The sequence below is a fragment of the Aristolochia californica genome, unplaced genomic scaffold (genome assembly GCF_029961685.1).
Source record: "Aristolochia californica isolate CCGP_79_NKW_82.1479 unplaced genomic scaffold, dmAriCali1.0.hap1 SCAF_3, whole genome shotgun sequence".
NCBI lineage: Eukaryota > Viridiplantae > Streptophyta > Magnoliopsida > Piperales > Aristolochiaceae > Aristolochia > Aristolochia californica.
In genome coordinates, this window is record NW_027181992.1 from 6,166,510 (window position 1) to 6,190,680 (window position 24,171).

At 37.1% G+C, this 24,171-nt stretch overlaps 2 protein-coding genes across 5 annotated transcripts; both read right to left on the bottom strand.

Annotated features, from left to right (window-relative positions):
* Positions 1–59: 59 nt before the first annotated feature.
* LOC137960597 (protein PSK SIMULATOR 1-like) lies at positions 60–11,825 on the bottom strand. Of its 2 annotated transcripts, XR_011114191.1 has the most exons (14): positions 11,698–11,825; positions 10,575–11,171; positions 6,628–6,953; positions 6,441–6,533; positions 6,225–6,315; positions 3,736–3,829; positions 3,464–3,561; positions 2,674–2,743; positions 2,399–2,496; positions 1,655–1,771; positions 1,474–1,550; positions 1,333–1,377; positions 368–1,174; positions 60–271 (listed from the first exon to the last, which is right to left on the bottom strand). XR_011114191.1 is itself a non-coding variant. In XM_068808248.1 (13 exons), exons 2-13 carry the CDS (start codon positions 10,896–10,898, stop codon positions 649–651), a joined length of 1,959 nt encoding a protein of 652 aa, XP_068664349.1. In that variant the 5' UTR covers positions 10,899–11,171; positions 11,698–11,825; the 3' UTR covers positions 306–648. The 2 variants fall into 2 exon arrangements, 1 of the variants encoding a protein (XP_068664349.1); XM_068808248.1 differs by lacking the exon at positions 60–271 and having other exon boundaries at positions 306–1,174.
* A 1,717-nt stretch (positions 11,826–13,542) lies between these two features.
* On the bottom strand, positions 13,543–24,153 carry LOC137960598 (cystathionine beta-lyase, chloroplastic-like). 3 transcript variants are annotated; one of them, XM_068808251.1, is made up of 14 exons: positions 24,007–24,153; positions 20,389–20,529; positions 20,199–20,311; positions 17,739–17,809; positions 17,512–17,603; positions 17,202–17,289; positions 17,012–17,123; positions 16,490–16,586; positions 16,286–16,367; positions 15,345–15,462; positions 15,134–15,241; positions 14,825–14,927; positions 13,914–14,090; positions 13,543–13,830 (listed from the first exon to the last, which is right to left on the bottom strand). In XM_068808251.1, exons 2-13 carry the CDS (start codon positions 20,450–20,452, stop codon positions 13,915–13,917), a joined length of 1,224 nt encoding a protein of 407 aa, XP_068664352.1. In that variant the 5' UTR covers positions 20,453–20,529; positions 24,007–24,153; the 3' UTR covers positions 13,543–13,830; position 13,914. The 3 variants fall into 3 exon arrangements, with proteins under 3 accessions (XP_068664352.1, XP_068664351.1, XP_068664350.1); XM_068808250.1 differs by adding an exon at positions 20,647–20,782 and having other exon boundaries at positions 13,543–14,090; XM_068808249.1 differs by having other exon boundaries at positions 13,543–14,090.
* Positions 24,154–24,171: the final 18 nt, after the last annotated feature.

Sequence of the window (24,171 nt, forward strand, 5' to 3'; positions counted from 1 at the left end):
AGGATTTTGGGAAATTTGGCCCCATGCGTTTAGTGCTTTAGGATCTATCTGCTAACCTATGAATGAATTAAAAGTCTTGAATGATGGGAAAATGAATTATTTGCAGGTCCTTTTAGAGAAGCACCTGGATTAGTTCCATCCAAACAAGGGGAGGTGAATTCCCCATATCATGAATCCCTGTTCCTTTTTTTATATCAATATAAATAGCCGGTTCAGCTTCCATTTGCTAGCCTTTTACAGCTTCATTTCTGTAAGTCGTGTCTTGACCTGTCTGGAAGAAAAAAAAACACTGTGAAACGGAAGAATGGGAACTCAAAAGAACATTGACTTGAATTATTAAGCAGATCACTACATATCTTGTACATACATATGTGGTAGAGAGTAGAAACAATGGCATCCTCCTGAATGAACCCAATCATCTCCCACCTTGGCAAACAAATACATCCCGTTGTATAATACAAAATCACCCCACTCCACCTCTATCACTTTACAAAAATACCCCTTCTTCAACTTTTTTTACAAAATCTCATGGCCCTCACCCATGCCCATATCTCATAGATCCATCCAGCCTTGGGTATCTTCACTACATCCCATTCCGTTGTTTCGGGCTACTCATGTAATTATCTCACAGAAACACCCCATGGCACTTCACAAACTTCTTAGGGTGTCCACCCTGTCTATGACATCTAAGGCCTTGATCCTGTCAATGACAAAATCTATAACGGGTACAGATGAAGGTCTTCTGGTACCAAATAACTCTTTCTTGTTTCCACCGGTAGGAGAGTGGCTGCTGCTCTTACTAAGCCTATTATCCTTACACAAACGGCTCTTTACTGTGTCAAATTCTTGGCTTTTACTTATTCCAGGGGTCAACTTCCGAAAATTCACATCTCGTAACATCTCCCGGTCTTCCAATGTTAGAATTGGAGATGTGGTATTGGGCTGGTCAACAGGCGATGACACCAGAGGAGTTCTCTGATTGGGAGAGCGGAGTGGGGATTTAATTGGAGATTTGAGACCCCCATTGCCCAGGGCTCTAGATTGGCTTACAAGATGGTGAAGCCAAACCACCAGTTCTAGAATGTAGGCTTCTGTCTTCTCCTTCTCAGCATGATGCAGTGTCTCTATCTTCAATAAGTCACTTGGCCCAGCTGGTTTCCGGTTAACCTCAGACCTGAAAAGATGTTTTTTATTGAAGAATGAGACAGATCTAAAATTTCATTTCAGGACTTTTTTAACCTAAAGATTGTGATGAGTAACAAAGTTGTTGGTTATCGATTGTTTGCAAATAGTAAAAGCAAAAAGGTCGAAGGCATTGGACAGTTTGCTTACCCAGTGTTTGCCCACTCTCCAACCCAACCGAACCCATGATGCGCCCTAGTTCAGACAAAAAAGTTTAGATTGTGTCCATTAGTCAAAGTTATCAAATAACTTTCACATTGAAACAAGGAAGCATGTAGAAATGTATATTACTTGGTTGTGTTAGTGGCAATTGGAACAAGCCATTGCAAAGTTCTTTCCATCTCAACTTTGATCTGTTGGACGGTCATCTGCAGGTACATGAAAATTGGAAAACAGCAGACTAGTCAATTCAAATTCAAGAATAAAAGGAAGAGAATTTGTACTCATTCTTTGGAGTGCGTCATGAAAATACCTCTTCTTTGACTTGAAATGATTGTAACTTTGATCGTAAAGCCGACTTTATACTTGGCGGAAGCCCTTGGTATAATGTGTCCCTTGTATTTGGAGGCACAGAACTTGACCGAGATACCTGAACATATGCTCCATCAAGCATAAAAAAACACACAACACATATATACAGAGGAAAGTAAAAAACACAAAAAATCCACAAAATAAGGAGATCTGTAAAAACCAAAATGTTGAAAATTAAGCCGAAACCAAACCAAACTGTAAAGCAAGAGATTATTTACATGGACAAGCAATTCTCAAGTTCAAATGATGTTGAAGATTTTATAGTGTAATACTCCAAAGGAGTAATGAGATCATAAATATGTAGTATGAGGTCACTGAGACACAGAAATGAGGACACTACCAATGCCATAGGCTTGATAGATGAATAGATCAAGAAATTGCACCCAGCAGAGTAAACAGATCGTAAAGATATGCAGTTAAAGTAACTGAGTTGCAGAAAAGAGTAAACTGCCAACGCCATAGGACTCATAGAAGTAGACATAGAGCTAAAAGCCATGTCAGCAGTCAACAGAGTTCAAAATGCACATTCAGCCATGTTTGTAATGGTACAAACATGGATAATGCTCAAATAGCAAGTGCCAATTTATTCACCTCCTTAAAAAACAGTACCACATTCCTCCAAAAATATCAGAGACAACCGATCAAATTCAGCAATACAATGCATTGAGCAAAATCTTGAACTTACAAGAGTGTCAATTTGAGTGATGATATTTGCATAATGTAATGCAAGACCAGCAGGCCCCAGTCTTTGTTGATTTTGCTTCACTGGTTTATCACTAGCATCTGCAATAAACAGTGAATAAAGATGTTTAGCATGCTTTTTGGTGGTTCAATATTTTCTGTTAAAATACTCTGATGAGTACAAACATATAAATATGGAAAGATGTATAGTAAGGCATATAAAAATTATCTTTCAAACGTAAAGGCATATAAAAAGTAGTTAAAGTTTTATACAGATACCTGCACTGCCAAAGGCATCATGAATCTCTAGATGTAAGAAATGGGCAATGTCTACAAGCTTTTCCATGACCTGCACTACATGGAGTGATGCATTGTTAATACTCAGTTGTAAAAAGTAGTTAATTAAGAGGAACTGAGTCAAAAGTAGTGTAAGAAGGTCAAGGGTCATTAGGCTTTACTAGAGGATTAAACGAATCAAGAGGTTAGGAGTAGAACTGAAGCCAAACAACTAGGAAAAAGTTAGCATTGTCCTAGTTAGTTTGGAGTTCATTAAGTTTCTATTTTTGAGTTTTCTTTTAAGAGTAAATTTAAGAGTAGGCAATTAAGTTGTTCTAATAGATAAAAGTTCATTTTTATTTTCATATTAAAACTCTTATGTAATCTCCAACTTAATGAATGCTTAATGAACATGTGGGAATGCTTGGACAAACCCTATTTCTTCTTCTCAACTCCCTCCTCAGGACATACAAGCTCTATTTTTTCTCCTCAACCAACTCTCTTTTCTAGACATGCCTCTCACTTTCCTATCTTTTCTCTCTGTTTTCTGTCTTTTCTCTTCTCCCCTCTACCTCTTTTCCAGACAAGCTCCCCATTAATCCAGACAATTTGCTCAAAGAATTTGGGGTCTTGACATTTACTGTCTTCTTCTTTAAGGCACAACTGAATATTGAATATTGACAAAGTGAATGAGTAGTCAGTAACTAGGGTTTAGGAGAGAACTTCAGAAGCATAGCTGGAAATTGACAGCTTAAAGGAAAGCAAAGAGTTACAGCAGGCACCAGTCCATTACCTCTTCCAAAATCTTGGACCACAGAGATTTTTTCTTCAGGCTTCTCACATGTTTCCTTTGGCTTTTTAACTCTGTTCTCAAAATTGCAAGGCTGTCTCCTACAAATTAAAAAAGGCAGACCCCAAGGTAGTAGAATCAATGATAAGGTGTGATTTTTTTATTTTTTATTTGGAAAAGTATATGTAAGAATATTCTTTTTCCTAATTACTTATTTCATACAAAATCATGGTGATTACAAGCCTAAAAAGCTGTTCAAATGCAGAGAAGCTCACCTCTCTGAGCAGTATTTGTATTTTCTTCTTCCTGAAGCTTCCTTTTATAATCTTGCTCAAATCGGTCCAAGGCATGCAACTCATGGTACAGCTCCTGCAAAAGCAAATGAAGCATTGATCTTCATTTATATGTTGATAACCCGATCAAGGGCATTTAACCAATACCCCAGAGTCTTACAAAAGTTGAGAAGAAATGACTTCACATCAAATCCCCACAATAAACTTCCAGCCAATATGCCCAATAGAACTTGCATGGTTTTTACTGGCTGACTAGAAGGGCCTGAGTAAAATTTACATATGGAGGTGGAGATCAAAATACAAGCACAATCTGAAACACCAAAAGAATTTGAAACAGCCATTAAAACTGGCCAAATAAATATGTTGTACCATTTTCTCTTTAAATATTTTTTCCTATATTGGCATCTTAACAGAGTCATTATAGAGAGACATCTGTTCTAGTCAAACTCAGCCAACAGCAGGAAAGAATTAAGGCCCGTATCCAGTCAAATGACTTGAAATAGCCACACAGATAAAGAACGTAACATTAATGCAGCACATACCAATGTGGAAGATTTAGCTGAGAAACATCTAAGGACAAGATATCACCCCATAATATCTCATGTTTATGAAAGAAGAAGAAAAAATGAGATTCAAATTAAAGAGGCTTGAACTTTCTATTTAGGGTTCAAGTTCCAAAAATAGGAAGTCCTAAGTCAGAATGACTCTCTAAGTTGCAATTTCCCATTTCAAGCATGCTGCAATTAGAAGATTTAATTAGACAAGTAACTTGCTATTTTTAGCAACTAACTGTTTTTGGTTAAAAGCTTCAATCAGAAAGTCTTTTCTAGTGGTAATTTCCTGTTTAAGTTAGGTCTTTATTTTCAAATCAGTGTGGCCTAAAGTTAGTAAGTCTTTAGGTAAGAAAATTTTCCTGTTTTGAGTTTATTTTCCAGCAAGTAGAAATAGATTTAGAAAATCCTAATTGGAGTCTAATTTCTACTGTGAATAGGAGTTTCCTATTTTGTTGATTTGTCTGCCTATAAAAGGCCCCCATATGTAACCCAGAAATCACACTTTTGCTATTGCATAAAGTTCAGGTTTTTGTTCTCTTTTGGATAAACTTATCCCTTGGTGTTTTATTCTCTGTTTGCTATTTTTCCTAATAGCAGCAAAAACTCTACTTTCTGTCTTTCAAGTTTTATCCATTAAACTTGAATTCAGATTTTTGTGTTTTCTAAGTTGTTAGAATCTAGGTTAACCATACTCTAGAAGAAGCATTCAACTTTGTTATTCTTTGAATCTTTGAATCTATCGATCTATCTACATTCAAAATATTGCTCATGAAGCCATCACATTTTGGAAAGTTTCTAATACATTCACTTGTCAGGCATTATACTAAGATTCAGGAAGTTCGTTTTTTTTTTTTTTTTTTGAGTTCTAAGACTTCTTAAGTATAACAAGATTCAAGAATCTAAAAACATAGGGAATAATTCTAAAAGCACAAAAATACTACCAAATAAGTCCATGAAATCTCCAAAGCTTTCTTTACATCAACTCAAAATTAAAAACACCAGCATCATCTTATGAATAGTGCTACGTCAGGCATTAAACTAATATTTTTCATTTTTTTTCCTTTTTTGGATATTACGATTCCTCAAGCATGATAAGATTCAAGAATCTCAGTAATAAAAGCAAAGGGAATATGTATCGGGATTGGCATATGTATTTTGATATTTGTAATTTAATTTCTTTTATAAACTGTAATTGGAAGCACATTCCTAGACTTGCCAATCATTTGGCAGACATTCAGGCTAAGTTAGGTATTTCACTCCAACACCTTTTGTGGAGGAAGGCCCGTTAGGTTTTTTGTACCCTTCTTCTTATTTAATAGTTTATACATCCTTTATTTCAAAAGAAAAAAAGAAAAAGAAAGGGAATAATTATACAAGCATAAGCAGTAAAGCCTGCAATTCCACAAGAAATAGCAGATATCACCAGTAATTTGGCTGGTCCAAATAACTTGAAGCTAAACATGTGAAAAAAAACACATTATCATCATTATGTTTAAACAAGAAAAAAAAGTCACAATCATTGTCATCATTATCAGAATTTGTCCAACTACATGGGGAGAGGATAATCTTGCTTTTTCCAATATCATCAGGTTGAATTTCTCAAACTTCATCACCACTTTTTTAATAACATCCCCACAAATATTATTCACAAATAATAATAACAACAATAATAACTTTCTCAACAGTATAATTCTACATGTACCATGTCAAACTATCTCAAGAATCTAATCTTACTTTTCTTGTCTATTTTTACCATATCTAAGTGCTTTCTGCTATGTTGCTTCTTCATTCTTTTTTTATAAATAGTATACCTCACTGATCTTGAATAAAACAAGCAGAACAAATACTCAAACACTTAAACAGTTAAATTTGAGGAGAAGGAAGGGCCCAAAGTTTATCCAAAAGCAGAATACCCACAGCTGTATATTGAACTAGAGACATCAATTGTTGCATCACTGCTTCAGCTTCTTCTTTCAGCTGCCTTTGTGGGGCTGATTCTGAACCAAATCTGTAAAAATAAAAAAAATAAACAGCAGGAAACAGAGCTTGTTAACGCTGTGCATTCAAAATAGCAAAAGAAAAACAAACAAAAATAATTACTAAAATAAAAATTACAAAAATCACAGTGGTTACTTTTCAAAGTAGCGCTCCAAGTTATGCCATTGAGGATCTCTACAACGATTCCCAAAACGAACTACTTCTCCAGAGAAAACTTTCAACTCATCCCTGCAAAAACCAAAGAACAGAAAGTAGTAGATATGTGAGCTTACAAGGGGGAAAATTCACTGAAAAGTGCAAACATAAAGGAAATGCAATCCACCTCTTGTCTGAAGCAGCAATCCTTAATAGTTCGTCCATATCTTTGGAAACTAGAAGTTGCACACCTTCAGAAGGAAGCACAAATTCTTTGAGGTGCTTAATGTTTTCCTTCGAGAGGGACTGCATGAGATTGGCACCCTTAACAATAGTATTAGCAACCTCAAAGGCCAAAATCGAAATTTTGTTGCCTTTTGTGGTCATGCCAGTGGCAAATCCACTGCTTAGATTTAAGTTTGTCATGCTGCTTCCCAGTGTGTCCAACACCTCCACAGCCTTCCCAAATCCAACTGTTCCTGCCCGGCCAAGAAGTGAACTCACTTCAGCAACCTGTTTTGCAACACAAAGCTGTCAAGCAGGCTAGAAGAAACAAATGGAGCAAACTCCAGGGGATCTCACCAGGTTATGCCAGACTAACCAAATACTAAAACCTTTGGTATCAATTGAACTATTAAGTATTTAGTAAGACAAAATAACCAAATACCACAACACTGATATACGAATGTCTCAAATATGAACAGTATTAACTAATAATACACCATACTACTAAATTTGATTGTTTTAATTTCTACAATGGTCTTAACCAAGGGATCAATCTAAGGTAAGACAAACTTAAAGCTACCTACTGTCTTTTAAGGGCCCATATGTGGTCTGTCATGGCAGAGAACTGGAAAACCTGGCAGGGTTCAAAATTTTATGAGCTGCAACAATTTTTCTGCCTTCACCCACAGCAGAATCATGAGCTGCTGCAGTATTTATGCCTCCACACACAGCAGAATCACGAAGGCAAGCCATGGCAGAAATAACAATTATCAACTAGATGGAAATCTAACCCTCAATCATAGGTATTTGGATGTTATGCATCAGTTATGGGTGGTACATTAACATCCACCACAAACATAAATGTTCTTGCAGTTACATAGAAGCCTAAATTTAGTTTAAAACATAAGTAAAAAAGAGTAACACCTAATTAAGAAACTATAGCAAGCCAGAGAAGAAACAAACTTCTAGATTGTAAACTATACTTTTCATGACTATATGTAGATCGTGCCATCAGCATAGTTTTAATCGGAAAAGAGGCCACATCTCCTACAAGTTTAAGTTTTAACACGCAACTTTTTTAATTTAAAAAGAACTAAACTATTCAAGTAATTTTCAAAATCATTTGAAGATGTGATTCTGTACAAATACAAGTGCTACAAGATTAGTCTAATTTTTAACACCTGACCATCCTCAAAATCAGTAAGTCCTCACAATTAGACAGTAAAAAGTTAGTATTTGAGAAAGCACAACATAGAGGTCATATGGCCTACATGCCTCATCAGCTCTTGGGAAGCCATGCGTCCTTCTGCATCTTTTGCAAAAAAATTGTTTCCTGTATCGACTTTTCATCCAGTCTTAGGTTGGATGAACCAAACAAACTCCAGCACTATGGCTTTCTGTGCATACTCATTTACCTCTGAGAAGAATGACTAGATTTCAAGAAACCTAACATTAGTGTCAAAAGCCATTTTTTCACTCACAGCAGAACCACATCTAGATCTCACCTATATTCACTGTCAAATTGATTCTCACCCCTTAATCTTTAGCATATATCTTTCATTTACCAGCACACATTTTTTTGTGCAAGCAGCCTTTTTAATCTCTGAACACTACATCAGCCAGACCAAATAAAAAGAAATACTTCAAACCAAAGCACCCAAACAGTAGAAGGGGATGGCTTCGCAACTCGAAGGGATGCTGTGCCTCCAAGGTACGTGTCTGGATCAGCCCCGGGCTGCTCCTCTCGCCACTGGTCTTTCACCCTGTAGGTGTTTACCCAGAAGGGCTCCTGGGGGATTTCTTTCTACTCCCTCTTCTGTCCGCTTTCTTTTGAGTGCTCCCTTCATTTCCCCGAATGATCAAAGGAAAGCTACTCGATATCTCAACTAGCAGCCTCCACTGTCTCGTACTCTACATGTAGGGAGTGGAACAACTCTATGAATTAGAAAGATCCTCTCACTGCCTACTTCTAGTCTTGCTATTTACGGGATACGGGATACGGGACCCTCGGACTGTATAAATAACTGAACTTCGCTTACCCGTTACCTAAGCAGAAGAGGAAAGACGATTCTTAATCATACATAATAACGATAGCAGATGAGAGAAGCTAGTTATCCTAGACTAGATCGGTCGAAGGTTAAGGCTTTGAAAGGCAATGAAACTGGTTCATCTTTTAATCCTTAAAACATGCCAACCTGGTGCAAGATACCCTGTTTACTAGTGGACAACTTCCCCTGTGAAGTTTCCTGTAAATAATTCCAGTCGAAGCATGTCGGCATACTCGGGACCGTATCATGAACGCACACCCAAATTCAATCCATGATAGTATTAACGTATTGGCTTTGTTTCCCATCCGCAAGTTTGATTAACATTGTTATGAATGTGAGGAAAAGATAATAAGAGACTTTCGAAGTCTGACCGATCAAGTAAATCACTTGTCCAGCCTCACAATTGGTTTTATTGGACTACCAAGAACCTCGGATCCAGGAGTCAGAATAAAGCTTCGTATTTTTAATTGCACTGCAAGCTTCACAAAATAATTAAATTACTCTTATATATGCAAAACAAAGCCCCACTGCTTTAGGTAAACAATTTAGTATTACTGATCTCCTGAACTTTCACCATAGCTTTTAAAACAAATTCCATAAACTCAATAGCAAGCAGCCACACCAGAAAAACAGTTCTAATGTCAAATTCATCGATCACTTCATACCAGATCAAACAGTCATTCCAAACTTTCACATATTTATCTTTACCATCACAGACCAGGTGGCCTGGCAGCTCAGGAAACTTCGCTTTTAGTGAGGTCAGTGGATTAGCTCAAAATTAGCAGGAAGAAATTGTTCATTGGACTTTAGTAAGCACAGAACTGTCTGTCACACATGTTATGCTGAACCTGTGCATAGTTATATCCACTTCAAGAAACTAAACGTCAAGGATAAACGGGAATCTTTTTGTTATAATGCAGGATATGTGGTAACAAAATCATACATGTATATGCATATCTATAAATATATGTAAATATACTAAATAATGAATATGGACTCAAGTCAATATAGGCTAGGTGCATTTGTTCTCTAATTTATCCATTAGCATTATACCTAATGGCTTCGATGTTCTCCTATTAAATACTTTGTTCCTTATGTATCAGTAGTTCTGTTCCATGTCAAACTTTTTGCTTTTTAAAATTTGAAATGATCAAATAAGAATGACGGAATTGTTTAGTAAAATACTTTTGATAATCTTGTAAATATAATAACGCTCTCAAGAGAGGCAAAGTTAGATGCAGCCAACCTCCGGGACTGACAACCATGTCTAGAACCATGTTTGATTTAAAAACATAATTTAATCACTTGGGATGTCACCTTCACACTCACTGAACTGCCCCCCATTTTATATTTATGTCGGGGAACCTCATGTCAGTCCAGTCCTAGCCATTGAATGAGACCCATTTTTCTCCATCTACAAGTACGTCTGTGTGTAATGTTTCCCAGTGACTATTTTCTGCTTGGCTCGGTACCAAAGTTGGTTCATCTAACCTCTACAGAACTCACAGAACACCAGATCTCCATACACTAGGAAGTAGACAAATTAAAGGCAAAAGAACTCTAAATAAATTCTTAATGAAGCAGAACAATAAATGAGAAACATCTTTTGTGGAAACATGACAACCTAATGCTAGAAATGTTAGAAGTCCAACGAATACAGTCGAGCAAAGGCCGACCCACCTGAGCTTTCAGCAGCCATGCCATAAACTCACATGAATTCCAAATGCACGAAATAATCAAGCGAATACAATCACATGAAAATTATTTGTTTTTGGAGACATGTGATTCCTAGTCGATGTTGCATTTCCCATCTTTATTTACTAAAAATAAGAACAAGATACTGAAGGCCGAAGTAACTTACCTTAGTTGTACCCATCTTTGCAGCCACAGAGGGCTTTGACTTTGTTGACCTAGACTTCTGTGAGAAAGCCCGAGATAACTTTGGTTGGTCAGAACCCGTCTCATTCTGATTATTGTTGTCATCACGAGGAGCATTCCTATCCACCACTGCAAAAGGTTCTACTATTTTCTTATTCATGTCGCTTCCCATCTTAGTTTGCTTATTTGAAGAAAATTCAAGAGAATTGTAGGTCAAGGAGTCATTCTCCATGTGTCCATTGAGCCGCAGGACACTTCCACCTGGAGAATTATCAACAGTAGATCGCTTCGAGCAAAGGCCTCCCATTTTGTTCCAGCAGTTTATGCGGGTCTAACGGATTCCATGCAGCAAAGAAAAGCTAAAGCTAACTAGTATTTCAGTATGATAAAATCTTGTCTAAGGTATGCGCCAGTGACTCAGAATTTCCAAAATCATCACGGCAATTCATCCAAGAAAAACAGACCATCACGCGGAACTCTTGCAACCATATCACTGGCCTGAGATCGCTGGCCCAACCATATTCCTTTTTAGACCCGAGATCACTTCTTCCCACTTCCACTTCGATCCAAGCAAATCACCCTGTGAACAAAATCCAAACAATGAGAGCTCCAGACACGATAATTTATCAAATAAAACATTCATGACCACCATGGTGAGAAATGAAAATAAATCTCAGAAAAAGAAATACCATTAGTGAAAAAATAATAGGCTTAATCAGAACTGAAAAGTGAAAATTACCAAACAGATATCAGTAAGTCGAGGTGTAACAAGTGAAGGAGCAGTACATAAGAAGTTTTGCAAAACAGAACCCCGCAAAAAATTAAATACCCATCATCTTAGGCAGGCAACATTCCCCGAAGAAAAAGAAGAAGGGAAAAGGAATTACCCAGTTCAGAAATCACAGCTCCAAGAAAAACAGAACCAGGGTATGAAAAACAGCCAATCAGTGAAAAGAAGGGGCAAAAAAAAGGCACGAATAAAGTGAAAGAAAAAGAGAAAAGTCCAGAAAAACCCATATATTAATTAAAAAAAAAAACAGTAAGATGCAAAATCGGTACCCAGAGATCGATCAGAACCAGCTTCACCGCCAAACAAGTAGACTTACCGCAACGAAAAACCCTGAAAAATGCATTCAGCAGAAGGGATTGGATCTGAGAGACGGATAGTTCAAGCGATAGCTGTATCTCCAACCTGAAAGAGAAGCAAGAGAGAGAAGGGCGGTACGGCTGCACTAAGTCCACCCACCGAAATAAGGCAGCCCCACGCACTGAGGTGGCGATGCAGCTGGTCAAACGCCTTCACTCGGTTTCCTTTAACCATGGTTAAGAAATGGACACATCCCTTAATGAATTTCTAATCTCTTCAGTTAAACAATTACACTTGTGGGTTTCCTACAAACTGCCGGCGGTTCATTGTACAAATCTGGATTCTGGACATGCCGGCGGCCTCGATTTTCATCCCTCGTACAGAGTAAAAGTTTCTCTCGTGGATCAGATTCAATATTGGAGGGAAAATATCTGGGGTCCCCTAGGCAGAGATTAATCGGTAAAGATATTTAGAATTACATGGAATACCTCTTTAAAGAGTAGCAATTCTCGGTTTGGTAGCCTGTTTGTTTGACTCAAAAAGAGTCTTTTTATAACTATTGACTTGAATTGCTGCGGTATTTTTAGGTTTCGTCTTTACACCCACCATGGAGGCATGTGTCCTGGATGTGAGAGAAAATAAGGGAATCTGAGGCCAGTCGCCCGTTTCTTAAGGCAAGAGAGGGAGCGGAAAGTGTAAGAATGGGAGTCAAATGGACAGATAAATGCAGACAAGAAATAGCATACCTTTGCACGGAAGGAAGGGATCCCCATTAGAGATGCTCGATGATGGTTCTTGGTCATATTTATTTTGGATTGCTCTCACAGGGCTCGCAAGAATTGACATTTAGAGTGTGACAAACAAAATACCCCAAGGGAGAGAAAAATGATAAACATGATAAAAATCCTAAACCAGTCTACTTCACGGATTTCCTCCCCTCGTTCAACTGCAAAAAAGAAGTTTTTTTTTTTTTTGTGTCAATGGTCCAGCCAATCTTAATCACATCGTTATAATATGACTCACCAGATACATTTTGAATTGTAAATTAATCAGATGTGGATGTAATGTCACTTGGTTCTCACCATTTCCTTTGAATATGATTTTTTAAAAATATTAACACTTTCTTTCACTAAAACTTGTCTATGTAACCATAACATCACGGCAGTAAAAATTTCCGGCGTCTTCCAGGTGTCGATCGACGACAATGGAATCAGTTCCCTCTTCCCTTACGCGTCTCTCGTCAGCCTTCTTATCTTCTTTTTCAATCTTTCTCCCACAATCTGCGGTTTCAGGAATTTTACACCTGCATCACTCTCCGAGCTCGTTCAATACGTCTTGTGCTGGCACACCTCGTTTAAAATCTGAAAAGAGATCAGGAAGCAGAATCTTTCCGCTTTTCTTTCGGACCGAGTCAAATAAACTTGTCCTTTGTTTCCGGCAAACATTTTAAACTAATCAGAGAAGAAGATTCTCTCAATGAAGAAGGGAAGGCAAAGGAATGAGACAAGAAGCGCAGACCTCCTTTCAAAGTCTTCGCCTGACAGTTCGAGACGGAATCACGGACTGGCGGGGAAATTTTGTTTCTGTGACTGTGAGGTGAAGCTCTTCAACCGCCATCAAAGTGGAAAACTGCTATCAAAGTGGAAAACTGCTTGATTGGAGGTTTCTGGTTCCGTAAACCCGCGCCTTATCCATTGGGTCATGGAATCGCTGGCCGAGATATTGTTCTATATAAATATTTCTGAGACCTTGTGGGTTGACCCAGTTAGAATCGAAGGCGACGGCCGACTCGGTCGACACAAACAACAAATCCTTTCTTTCCACTTGCCCTTCTATGGAAAAGAAGGGAGTCGTCTTCCAAAAGCTTTTTCAAAGTCAATAGATTAATTGCAATAATGTTCTCACCAACAAAATTTGCCAAAATATTTAGTGCTTTTTACAAGAAAGACCAGGAACCAGATAGAAGGACATGCGAAAGAAAAATAATTTTAAGGAAGATTTTCTTGATTTTCTGCAGCTGTGCTGAGAGCTGCCATTATCAATCACTCCCACAGGTTGATTGCAATTTCATTAGGTCGTTTCCATGGCTGCATCCCATACTTAAGGCACCAATAGTAAAGGGTATTTCTCTAATATAACATCAACTAAGTACCTGGAAAGAGTCCATGCAAGAAAACTTTTAATGATGCTTGAAACTGAAGGGAGAATAGCTGGAAGAACCTCACAATTGCTCACTTTAAAAGGGTCCTGAATTGATTGCATTGTCCAAATCAGCTATTAGATCTTCAACGTCTTCAATACCAACAGAGATGCGAATTAGATCTTCAGTGAGACCCCTGGACTCCCGAACTGAGGTTGGTATGCTTGCATGCGACATAAAGCATGGCAAGCTTATGAGTGACTTTACACTACCTGCAATCACAAAAAGTATTATATGTTGGGTAAAGATCACTGCGTGAAAGAACTCTTAACCAAAGTTAGTCTAATTATTGCTAGGGCCTGGGAAAGTGATGTAGTGATTAGGGGTGGGGAAATAAAAAAAACAGGAACATAGAAAGTTAGACAAACAGATGTTACAATCTACAGACCATTAGTGCCTGTAAAAAAGAAAGGTGGAAAATTGGTCAATCAGAAAAATTTTCAATTTACTAACTTCGTTTTAAGTTGGTGTTATTTGAGTGAGACTATTCCCTTAAGAGGAAGAGATGAGAAAACAATTTCCTCTTTTCCCAATAAGAAATTACTGTATACAAACCAACATAATACCTGGGGAAGTATTTCTTAATAACTGAGTAGACTAATCACAGCACATACTTGATAAATATAAACATATATTCTCCATCCAGCTTCAATATACTAACATCCTTAAATATGATTTCTGTTCAAGATTAAAAATTATCTTATATGGTTTATTCTTTTTTCCTCGTCTCTTCTTCTGCTCTCTTTCAGTTTTAATCCTTTCTTGAAAACACTATTTTCCAAAAATCACTACTTAAAAATTGGTCAAAACAAACTTTCTCCATTAGGAAAAAGGACGAAGACCATTCAGCTTCCCACAGAAACATTCTCCCCATGGAAGCTCTAACCCACCCTGAGAGCATACTGAATCAAGCATGAAATATTTTTGAGCCAGCAGAGTAGTTTACCAAAGCTAACAGCGATGCTGAAATATTTGGTGGCTTCAACAATGTGTTTTGAGAGAGGAAGCGACCCGGTTAAAAGACTGAGAACAGAACCGGCACCTCTTGCCTGCAAGTGTACAAAAAAGTTCCCAGTTTTCACTATTAACGCAAGCTTACCCATCCACAACACCCACCCACCCCCCACCCCCCCAACACACACACACACACACAAAAAAAAAAAAAAGGCAAGCAAATTTTCCATGGCAAGAACAAAAAAAAAACTAAATAAAATGAGCATTATACAGAAATAAGACTTTTTTAGTCAAGATATACCTGAGAAAAATGTAAAGCACGTCCAGGATGATCAGAGAGACCTGCATAATTCACTCTCTTTACCCGTGGATGAGATGAGAGGAATTCAGTAATCTTCTGAGCATTTTCCTGCCAAAAGAAAACTTATATGAACAAATGATTATCTAGAACAAACATTAAAAGAATTTGAAAGGGTGAGAAAACTAGAAAGCACATAAGATTGAAGTTAAACCTGCTGCTTTTCAACACGTAAAGCCATGGTCTTAATGCCTCTTGCACAAAGCCAGCAATCAAATGGAGCTAGGCCAGAGCCCTCTGCATTTTGTAAGAAAGCTATCTCTTTCACCAAGCTAGGGTAATACCAAAAAAAATAAAACGCAGAAATTAAGAGAGCAGATATGAGAACCTTATGCACATAATGATCAAAAGAATGAACAGTATTACTCTCCTACATAAAATCATGAGAAGAAAATCTGTGATTGAGCAACTAAAAGTGGACTGAGAACAACTTTCCAGATACAAGAATTAGTCTTGAACGTCAACCACTTTACATGAATTTATAGACCAAAACAAACTCGGAAGAAAATGTGGATAAAAAAAAAAAAAAAAAGCAGAGTTTTGCAGTAAGAAGCAGAAAACAAGAAAAAAAAAATTCACTGAGAGCATCAAAGTCTAAGAAGATTTTGTGCCAATATGACATAAAATATGATTATAATGGAATGAAAAGGGGTAGATGTATTTTGGTCATTTTACTCTCCATTGGTTAATTTTCTTTATGTAATCTTAATTTGCATGTTAAATTATATCAGTGGTTAAACTTTTGTGTACATAGGATGTGTATTTAGGGAGATATGAGGAGATTAGGGTTTCACTAAGTGTATAGGGCCATTTTTGTAATTTGTAACTCAAAAACATTTATTTAAGAAGTCTAGGAATTCATGCACAGTTCCCAACAAATCTTTTTCAGGCTCTTTAGAAAATTCTTCTTCTCCTTTCTCCTTTTCTCTCAATTTTCTCCTCTTCCCTTCACCCAAACCTTGATTCTTACAAGAAGAAATAAACATGTGCAAGAATAAACATGATAACAAGTTCTTTCAATATGCTCTACATGTTTCTGAAGATACATATCAATTCCTATTAAAAAATACAGAGGTAATAGCTAGACTTGACAACCTCTCCCCCTTTACAGCTAGGACGCCTGCCATAACATCACTATGCCCAGCTATGAACTTAGTAGCAGAGTGCATTACAATATCTGCAAAATGTGAGAACAAAGGAGCAGAGTTCTTTTCACATATTCAGAAAAGAAAGTACATATTTTAGTCTTGAGTGCAAAGCTTCATATTATTTCTAGAGAGTGAAGCTCCATTTACATACCTGCACCAAGTTGTAATGGCTGGCACAGGACTGGGGACATAATGCTATTATCAACCAATACAAGAGCACCATGTGCATGAGCCAGTTCTGCTATTCTCTGTTAGTTGGGATGGCAAACAACATTCAAGTAGAAGAAAATTGAACTTTTGAACAATATAAAGCAATAAGTAGAGATATGCAAGAAAGTATTTCAAATGGCAATTGAGCACATGGAGTGAAGCAGGGGGAAACATGAGAACATGTGAGTGTGGGAGAGAGAGAGAGAGAGCATATATGATATGCCAGAGCTAGTAGTGTTCCCAGAAATTAAAGGCTTAAGATAAACTTGCAAATGAGTAAAACATCAAGGAACGAAACATGACTATAATACAAATAACATCACCGACATGGCATAATGATTTAGATCTATGTAAAATTTCAGAAAATAATCATTATTTTTGTGAAATATAACCCACCAACAGTTTCAATTTTGCATCATTCTAATTCAAATAATCAGTAAGAATTATAAAAAATAGTACTCACCTGTATGTCAGAAATTTGCAGACGAGGATTTGTGGGACTCTCCAACCAGACAAGTTTTGTTTGAGGACCAATTGCAGTTGCAAGCTCGATTAAGTCAGTGGTATTTACTCGTCTAATAAATCAATATAAATCAGTCACAGTTTGCAACATATTAATTGGCAAACACAGCAAGAAAGAGCACAATACTAACTTCACCACGATTCCCTTCTTAGGAACAACTTGAGAAAGCAACCGATCAGAACCACCATATATGTCATCTCCAGCAACAATTTCATGACCTTGTATGTTGAGAAATTTCACACATGAATGAAGAAAGTTGTAGTTAATAACAGTTAGTAAGAATAGAAAATAAAACAATTGATAGAAAAATCATATTTTTATGACAATGAGAACAATGATTCATTAAGAGAGATCTCCCATGAAGAAAGGTCAAACAAGAAATAAAATTTTGGGAACAAAAATAACTGACAGACAAATAATTAGAAGCAGTTAATAATTACCAGCTGCAACAAGACTTGTAACAGCAGTTAAAGCAGCCATTCCACTGGTGAAGCAAAATGCACGATCAGCCTTATCAAGCTTTGCTAGGAGCCTAATCAGTCACAAACATATTGTTTCTCAGAAGAATATAATTTTCTGGATAAAGAATAGCAACTTAGCAACATTAGACAGTGATGGCTAGTCACTACTTTTAAACATATACGCCAAAAGAATAATAACACAAGACCTTTCCAGTGTGTCTCGAGTAGGGTTTCCACTCCTAGTATAGTCATAAGGTCCATTCACTACTGCTGAAGGCTGCATTTTAAATAAAAATCATAACATAAAGAAAATTGGAACTTGTAGTTAAGAATCTAATGTCATTTGCAATCACATAGATGCACATAATTAGCAGAACAAATACAGTGTAAACATATCAAGTACATTGGTGGTTAACACTTGCAATATCCTACAATTCCTAGTATAAGCAACCAAATCCTAATAATGGCCCTTTATAAACCTAGCCTTTGTCCAAAAACATAGCACTCAAACCATAGTCTCAAGCAGTGTAATAAAACCTGGACCATACTGCCAGTTGAATGGGATTCAACCTGCCAGGGCGACTGAACTAGGTTCCTGAACCCGGCCTCTCATCCTAGTCAAAAAACTTATAAAACCAGGACATGGAGAAATCCCAGTTTACCAGACAGGGTCTTTGAACTGGGCTGCTCCAACCAGCCGGCCGCATCTAGTTATCACACAGGATAGGAAAATCCCCCATGCAAGAAAATGGTTGAAAAGCGCACAACCGTCCCCTTCCACTCCTTCAATGTTGGGGGAGGAGTCCCCTGCCCTCCCAGCCGTCAATGACGGGAAGGATGGAGGGGCAACTAAACAAAGAGGGAGTGGTGCAAAGCCCCACCTTTCCCCCACCGACAGATGAAATAGGGAGAGCAAAGCTCTGCTCCTTCCCTCCTACAGGTCAGGAGAGAAGAGTTCCACCTCCTGCACACCCCACTCCTTCCTTCCTGAGTCATGATCCAATTCAACTGGATTTGATCGCATAATGACTTAAGTTCAGTGGGATCCAGTCACCTTATCGAGTCAGGTTTTATAACATTGCTCTCAATTGAAAAGATAAGGTGGATTTGCAAACAGTTCCCAAAAAATAAAAAAATTAATTGAATGGATGGAATTGTTTGAGTAACAAGACACTATAATATCACCATTGGTTAATGTTTCCCTAATGGGTCCACAAACATTCCCTAAAAGTTACAAATACAAGTATACACAAGTCTCAAAGTAACTAATTTTGAAACCTTTGCAGAGGTTGGTGATCTTGAATTCTTCAACATCCTTGCCCTTGGATTTCTCACTTTTGAAGATTTAAATGGCCTATTTGGCCTTTATTATGTAGTGACTATATTTTCTTATTAGAAGTGCAGAATGAACCTCATTTTAGTGTGGTTAGACATGAAAAGCTACGGTTTCACAGTGTTAGTTCAATTATTTGAGGAAAAAAAATGAAGAAGCCTGCAAGACTGAGAAACTCATTCGCCACACTATCTTGGCTCCACAACTGCAAAGAATTTTTGGAATTTCAGTCTTTGCATGCAATTGAGAACTGGTATTCCATAGATAATCTTACTCCCATCCAGGAGCCGAAGATTTCTTAGTGAACCCCTCCTTCGGAAGGATAAATCAAGTTAAATTTTGATGGTAGTACTGATGGAAATCCCGGGCAGGCAGGGTTTGGTAGTACATTCAAAAATCACAATGAAGATATTGTTCTCTCCTACTCTGGCCCACTTGTGGGTGATCCCTCCTTGCGGAAACTACTGCCCTTCTCCATGGGCTCTGCATTACTGACAATCATTTCAGCTCCCTTCTTATGGTTCAAGGGGAAACTCTCATAATGATCACGTGGTGCAAGAAGGGAGTGAATCACCCCTGGTGTCTCCTAATTTTGGTTGAAGAAATCTATGATCTGGCTATCATGGTGCACACTCCAAACTCAGTAAATGAGTATGCAGACAAGCTAGCAGAAGAGGGTGCTTGAGATGATCATGCAGTATCATCACATTTTTGTTAGGGATTAACACTTTTCTCATTTAATCCATTGTAGTCATTTGTTTTTAGCTCTCTACATAATTTTGTTTTACGTTCTCATAGACTTTCCCTCCCCGCCCCCTCTTCTTCCTCTCTGGGTGGCTCATTGAATCCCTCCCCTGTCTGTCTCTTCAATAAAATCTATCTAGCTATTCCAAATATACAATTTCTCACATGAGAATCTCAAAATTAGCAAAAACCATATTACTGTTCCTGAAACTAGTCAAAATGAGCCCAAGTTTAACTACTTGGGTCAGCTAAAACCAAGCAAAATCCGATAAGTAGCTTATCCAAGCATCAGTCAACTTGTAGAAGTCATGAAAACGTGGTGCTATCACAATATCCTATTAGGATAATCTTTCTTACTAACAACATCTGACTGAGATACCTAACTTGCCTTCCAAATTCTTTAGTCGTTTCCCCCAACATAACATCAAACTGGCTTTTGATATAGTAGTCATTCTCCAACACCTTCTCTCAAGTTTCTCCCCATAATTTCTGTGTGTCTCGCTAAGTTAATTCCATTGGAATTTTGGTACTCTTTTAAACTTCAACAGGGGTTTGAACTTGTAAAAATAAAAAGATAGAATTTTATTACCTGCTTAAATGTAGCTGTCTGATATAAAGGAGCACTAAGTGCATCATATGGATCAAAAGCATTGCCAAAACTTGTTAATATTGTAGCAATGCCAGGCTCCTTTGGCTTAAAATCTGCATCCACAGTTTGAAATTACTCAGACATTTGTAACTTTCAAAAGTTTGAGGAATTAAAAAAGGAAAACCCTAACCAGCAGCAGGAGACGAGTCATTCAGGCCCTCAGTGACGTCATCCACAAAAGAAGAAGCACTCATATTTTCTGATTCTTTTATTCCCACAATATGAAACTTTACTGATTGCAATGATTTCGCAAAGTTTGATGTTTAGATATCTGAACACGAGAAGGGAGAAATGACATAAAAAAATAAAAAAATTGAAGAAACTACAGAAATAAAAGATGCGGAGAAAACTAAAGTACAAGAAACTAGTGTGATAAATAGATAGTTACATCATTTTTGGGCAAGAGAGAGAAGAAAGGTTGAAAGTGGAAGCCATGGAAGATTATCAAGGTTTCCTTATGATTGTTCAGTTGCAAAGGCCCTTGCCAACCAAGAAACATCAATAACCAGAGCCAATATGATATCCTGGAAAAGAAGTTTTGCTTGATGACCAAGGTTGATAATTTCTCTGATTTTAATGATAGCAAAACTTAAGCCAGTGAGAAAATAATTGTAACTTGAGCATTTTAGGATGAAGAAATACACATTACCTTCAAGAGACAGATATAAGGTCTATGACAATGAATCGACCAAATCAACTCAAAAGACCTCAAGCCAAATGAAGAACAAATTGTCTTGAAGAGACATTTACGAGGAAGCATGAAGACTTGAAGATCCAAAGTCTATGTTTCACAAAAATTCTCAAGAATTCTAGCTATAAAAGAGGATAGCTACCAAAATGTCAATTTTTAGTTAAAAGTATGTTTTGGAGCATTAGAGAATGAAAGGCTTTCTAAAACCATGTTTTAATATCTCATACAAATGTTTTGGAAACAATAAGTTTCTTAGTTTGGCCTAAACCCATGCTTAAAACTTAATTCCAAGCAATGCCAAAAGGTATGATCGATCATCCAGAATGCAACAAACCTTCCAGCATAATGCATGGTCGATCAACCTTTAGGGAGCATGATCAATCGTCCAAAATTACTAAAAGGCATGACTTTTATACGGAACATGATCGATCATATAGAATGCTTCTAAACAAGAATTATAAGCCTGATCAATCATCTCTTATGAGCATGATCAATCATTCAAAATGTTGTCAGACAGGTGTATAAAGCACAATCGATAGAAGACTATAAGGCATGACTGATCAATGACTATAAGGCATGAATGATCATTTGGATTTGCAAAATATGAATCAATCGCCTAGTTGATGAATAGGCCTCAAAGAGTCAAAAATATATATATATATAATCGTTGGGGTTGAATGATCAATCAAAGAAAAGGGATGTCATCCCTCCAAAGTAGCATTTTTGTACAACAAAAAAAGAAAAGTTAGTTTTGCTAAAAAATTATAAATAGGAACCAAATTCATCCCAAAGCATTGAATGAGCATTTATTAGAACACCAAAGCCTTCTACAAAGATTTTTATACCAAAATTATTTGTTTTATCCTTTAGTTGAGAAAAAAACTCAAGTCTGCCAAATTTTCTACTTTTCTCTTGACATTCCTAGTTCCATCAAACTCCACATACTTCATCATGTGCTTAAAGGATTAGAAGCTTGGATCTCACAAGGAGTTGGTTGACTCTCCAATAGAAAGGTGTAAATTTCATATTTCTTTTGTATTGTCACTTTTTTCAAAGAGGTTTTTTATAACCATGAATCTAGAAAAGGAATGCCTACTGGAGCCAAAATCTAATTATAAGAAAATCTCTTAAGGAAAGATTAGGATAAGCGTAGTTGGGTATTACACTTGGATTAAAAATAGAGTTTGTAATTTTTTTTCTCAAACAAGGGTTCTTAGACAGTGATTACTACTAGAGGCACATCATGAACAAAAAAATTGTCTCCTTAAGGTTGTGTGTATGTACTTTTTAAATTTGTCAATTAATTTAAATTGATTTTACTTCAAGCACTTAAAATTTTAATTTATACTCAATTCACCCCCAGCCGAACCCCCCCCCCCCCCTCTTGAGATGCCACCTAGGCTAACACTGCTATATAATTTTTACTCCTGTGTTGATTTTGCCTTCACATCAGAAATGAGATTCATTATTTTACCAAAACATTAAAAACGAAAAGTGTTGCAAATTTCAAACGAAAGGTATGTACTGTTGAATTAAAAGCAATTAAAAGTACATTATGATCTTCAAAAGCACAACCATCCAATGCTAACATGGTAAAGGAACAAACTTCCTTGCAACAATTTTGAGTCTACGGTTGCATAAATAACTGAAATTTTTTTGGTTTAAAAGCAAACAACTAAAGATTACTTAGAAGAATTAAAATAAATATTAGTGGAAGTTAATGACTATCTAGGGTAGAAAGCTATATTTGAGGTCAAAGAAAAGTTTGAGCTCATTGAAATATATATACATAATTTACTAGGCAACAAAGAAAAAGTATTAAATGTTGACTTTGGAGAAGAAATTAGACAAATCTCCAAAATTATTAACAACTGCTGTTGGTATCATCACCTATGTTCCCATGAGCTATATATATATTCTTTAATATAAAACAGCCCAAAAAACCAAATCAGTCTCAGTCTATTCCAGGATTTCTTGGGCATTTAAGAAAAGCACTATTTCCCTTATAAATGCTCGGATCTTCCTCTTTCTAAAGCATGCAAGAGAAACATCTCTACAAAATTATCGATGAGAAAATACTATATAACGATTGTTACGAGGTTTGATCAAAACCAGAGCGTTGAAGAGCAGGGCATTTCTCTTCCAAATAGAGGTGAGCATCTCGCCGAGATGTCTCACGTCTGAAGCAAAACGTTCAGATTTTTAGGTGGTAACACAATAAAACCCCTATATAAAATGGAGGTACATCACTTAATGACCGAGACGTGTCAGAAATCTGAAGACGGCCACCCCCTGTTTCCGAAGAAGACTTGCTTTTTCAAGTCTCCCTTGAGCCTCTCTTTGGGTATATGCAATTAAATGCCCACGATGGAAAAAAATTAGAAACAGTTCGAGAACAAGTACAGATTCATCCAGTTCAATTCAGAACTCTGAAAGTGTTCTTGAAAGAAAATGCTGCTGACATGAACTCCTAGAAATTTTCTATTTTCTGATAAAGGAGGGTGCCAATGAGAAATCCCCAACCTTTATCCAATTCACAGAAAACATTCGGGAGAAATAAAAGAGAGAGTTGGAACGGCCACTTCCTCTAACTCCACCAACTACTTTGACTTACTCTAACCTTTCTAAAGCCTATTGGCTCCAAAGGATCCAAAATTGGAGAAAAAATACAAGTTGCAACTCTCATCCAGATATTCTCTCGACACACGTAAAAACTTAACAAAAAACGGGGAAAAATCAATATCACTAGTAATATGTATCATAATCCATTCTAGGAGTATCATAAATTAAATTCGACCAATAAAGATAGAAGCTTCTTACTTCATAGAAGACTCTCGACGACCACGCAAAATGTTTAAATTCTTCCTATATTGAAAATTAAGGCAAAGTCACGAAAAGAACTTCATAAAGCCTTGCCCCGGAAAAAAAATAATTCGACAGTGCTACAATGAGATGGAGTTTTTCTTAAAAGAGTAAGAGTTCCGGATGCATTCCACACTGACAAAGATTCGGCAAAAGCTTCGGTTATAAAGTAAGGTATGAGACTGAGGAGCTCACAGAGTTTGAATGAACAGCACAAGGTCTTACTGAACCAGGATAGCACCTCCTCGAAGCCGAGGCTCAGAGTGGCCGCGGAAGAAGAGAAGGCTTGCCAACGAGAGAAAGGACACCGGGATACTCCGGGCTCCGGCTTGACAATGCCGAGTTCCCCAGTCACAGACT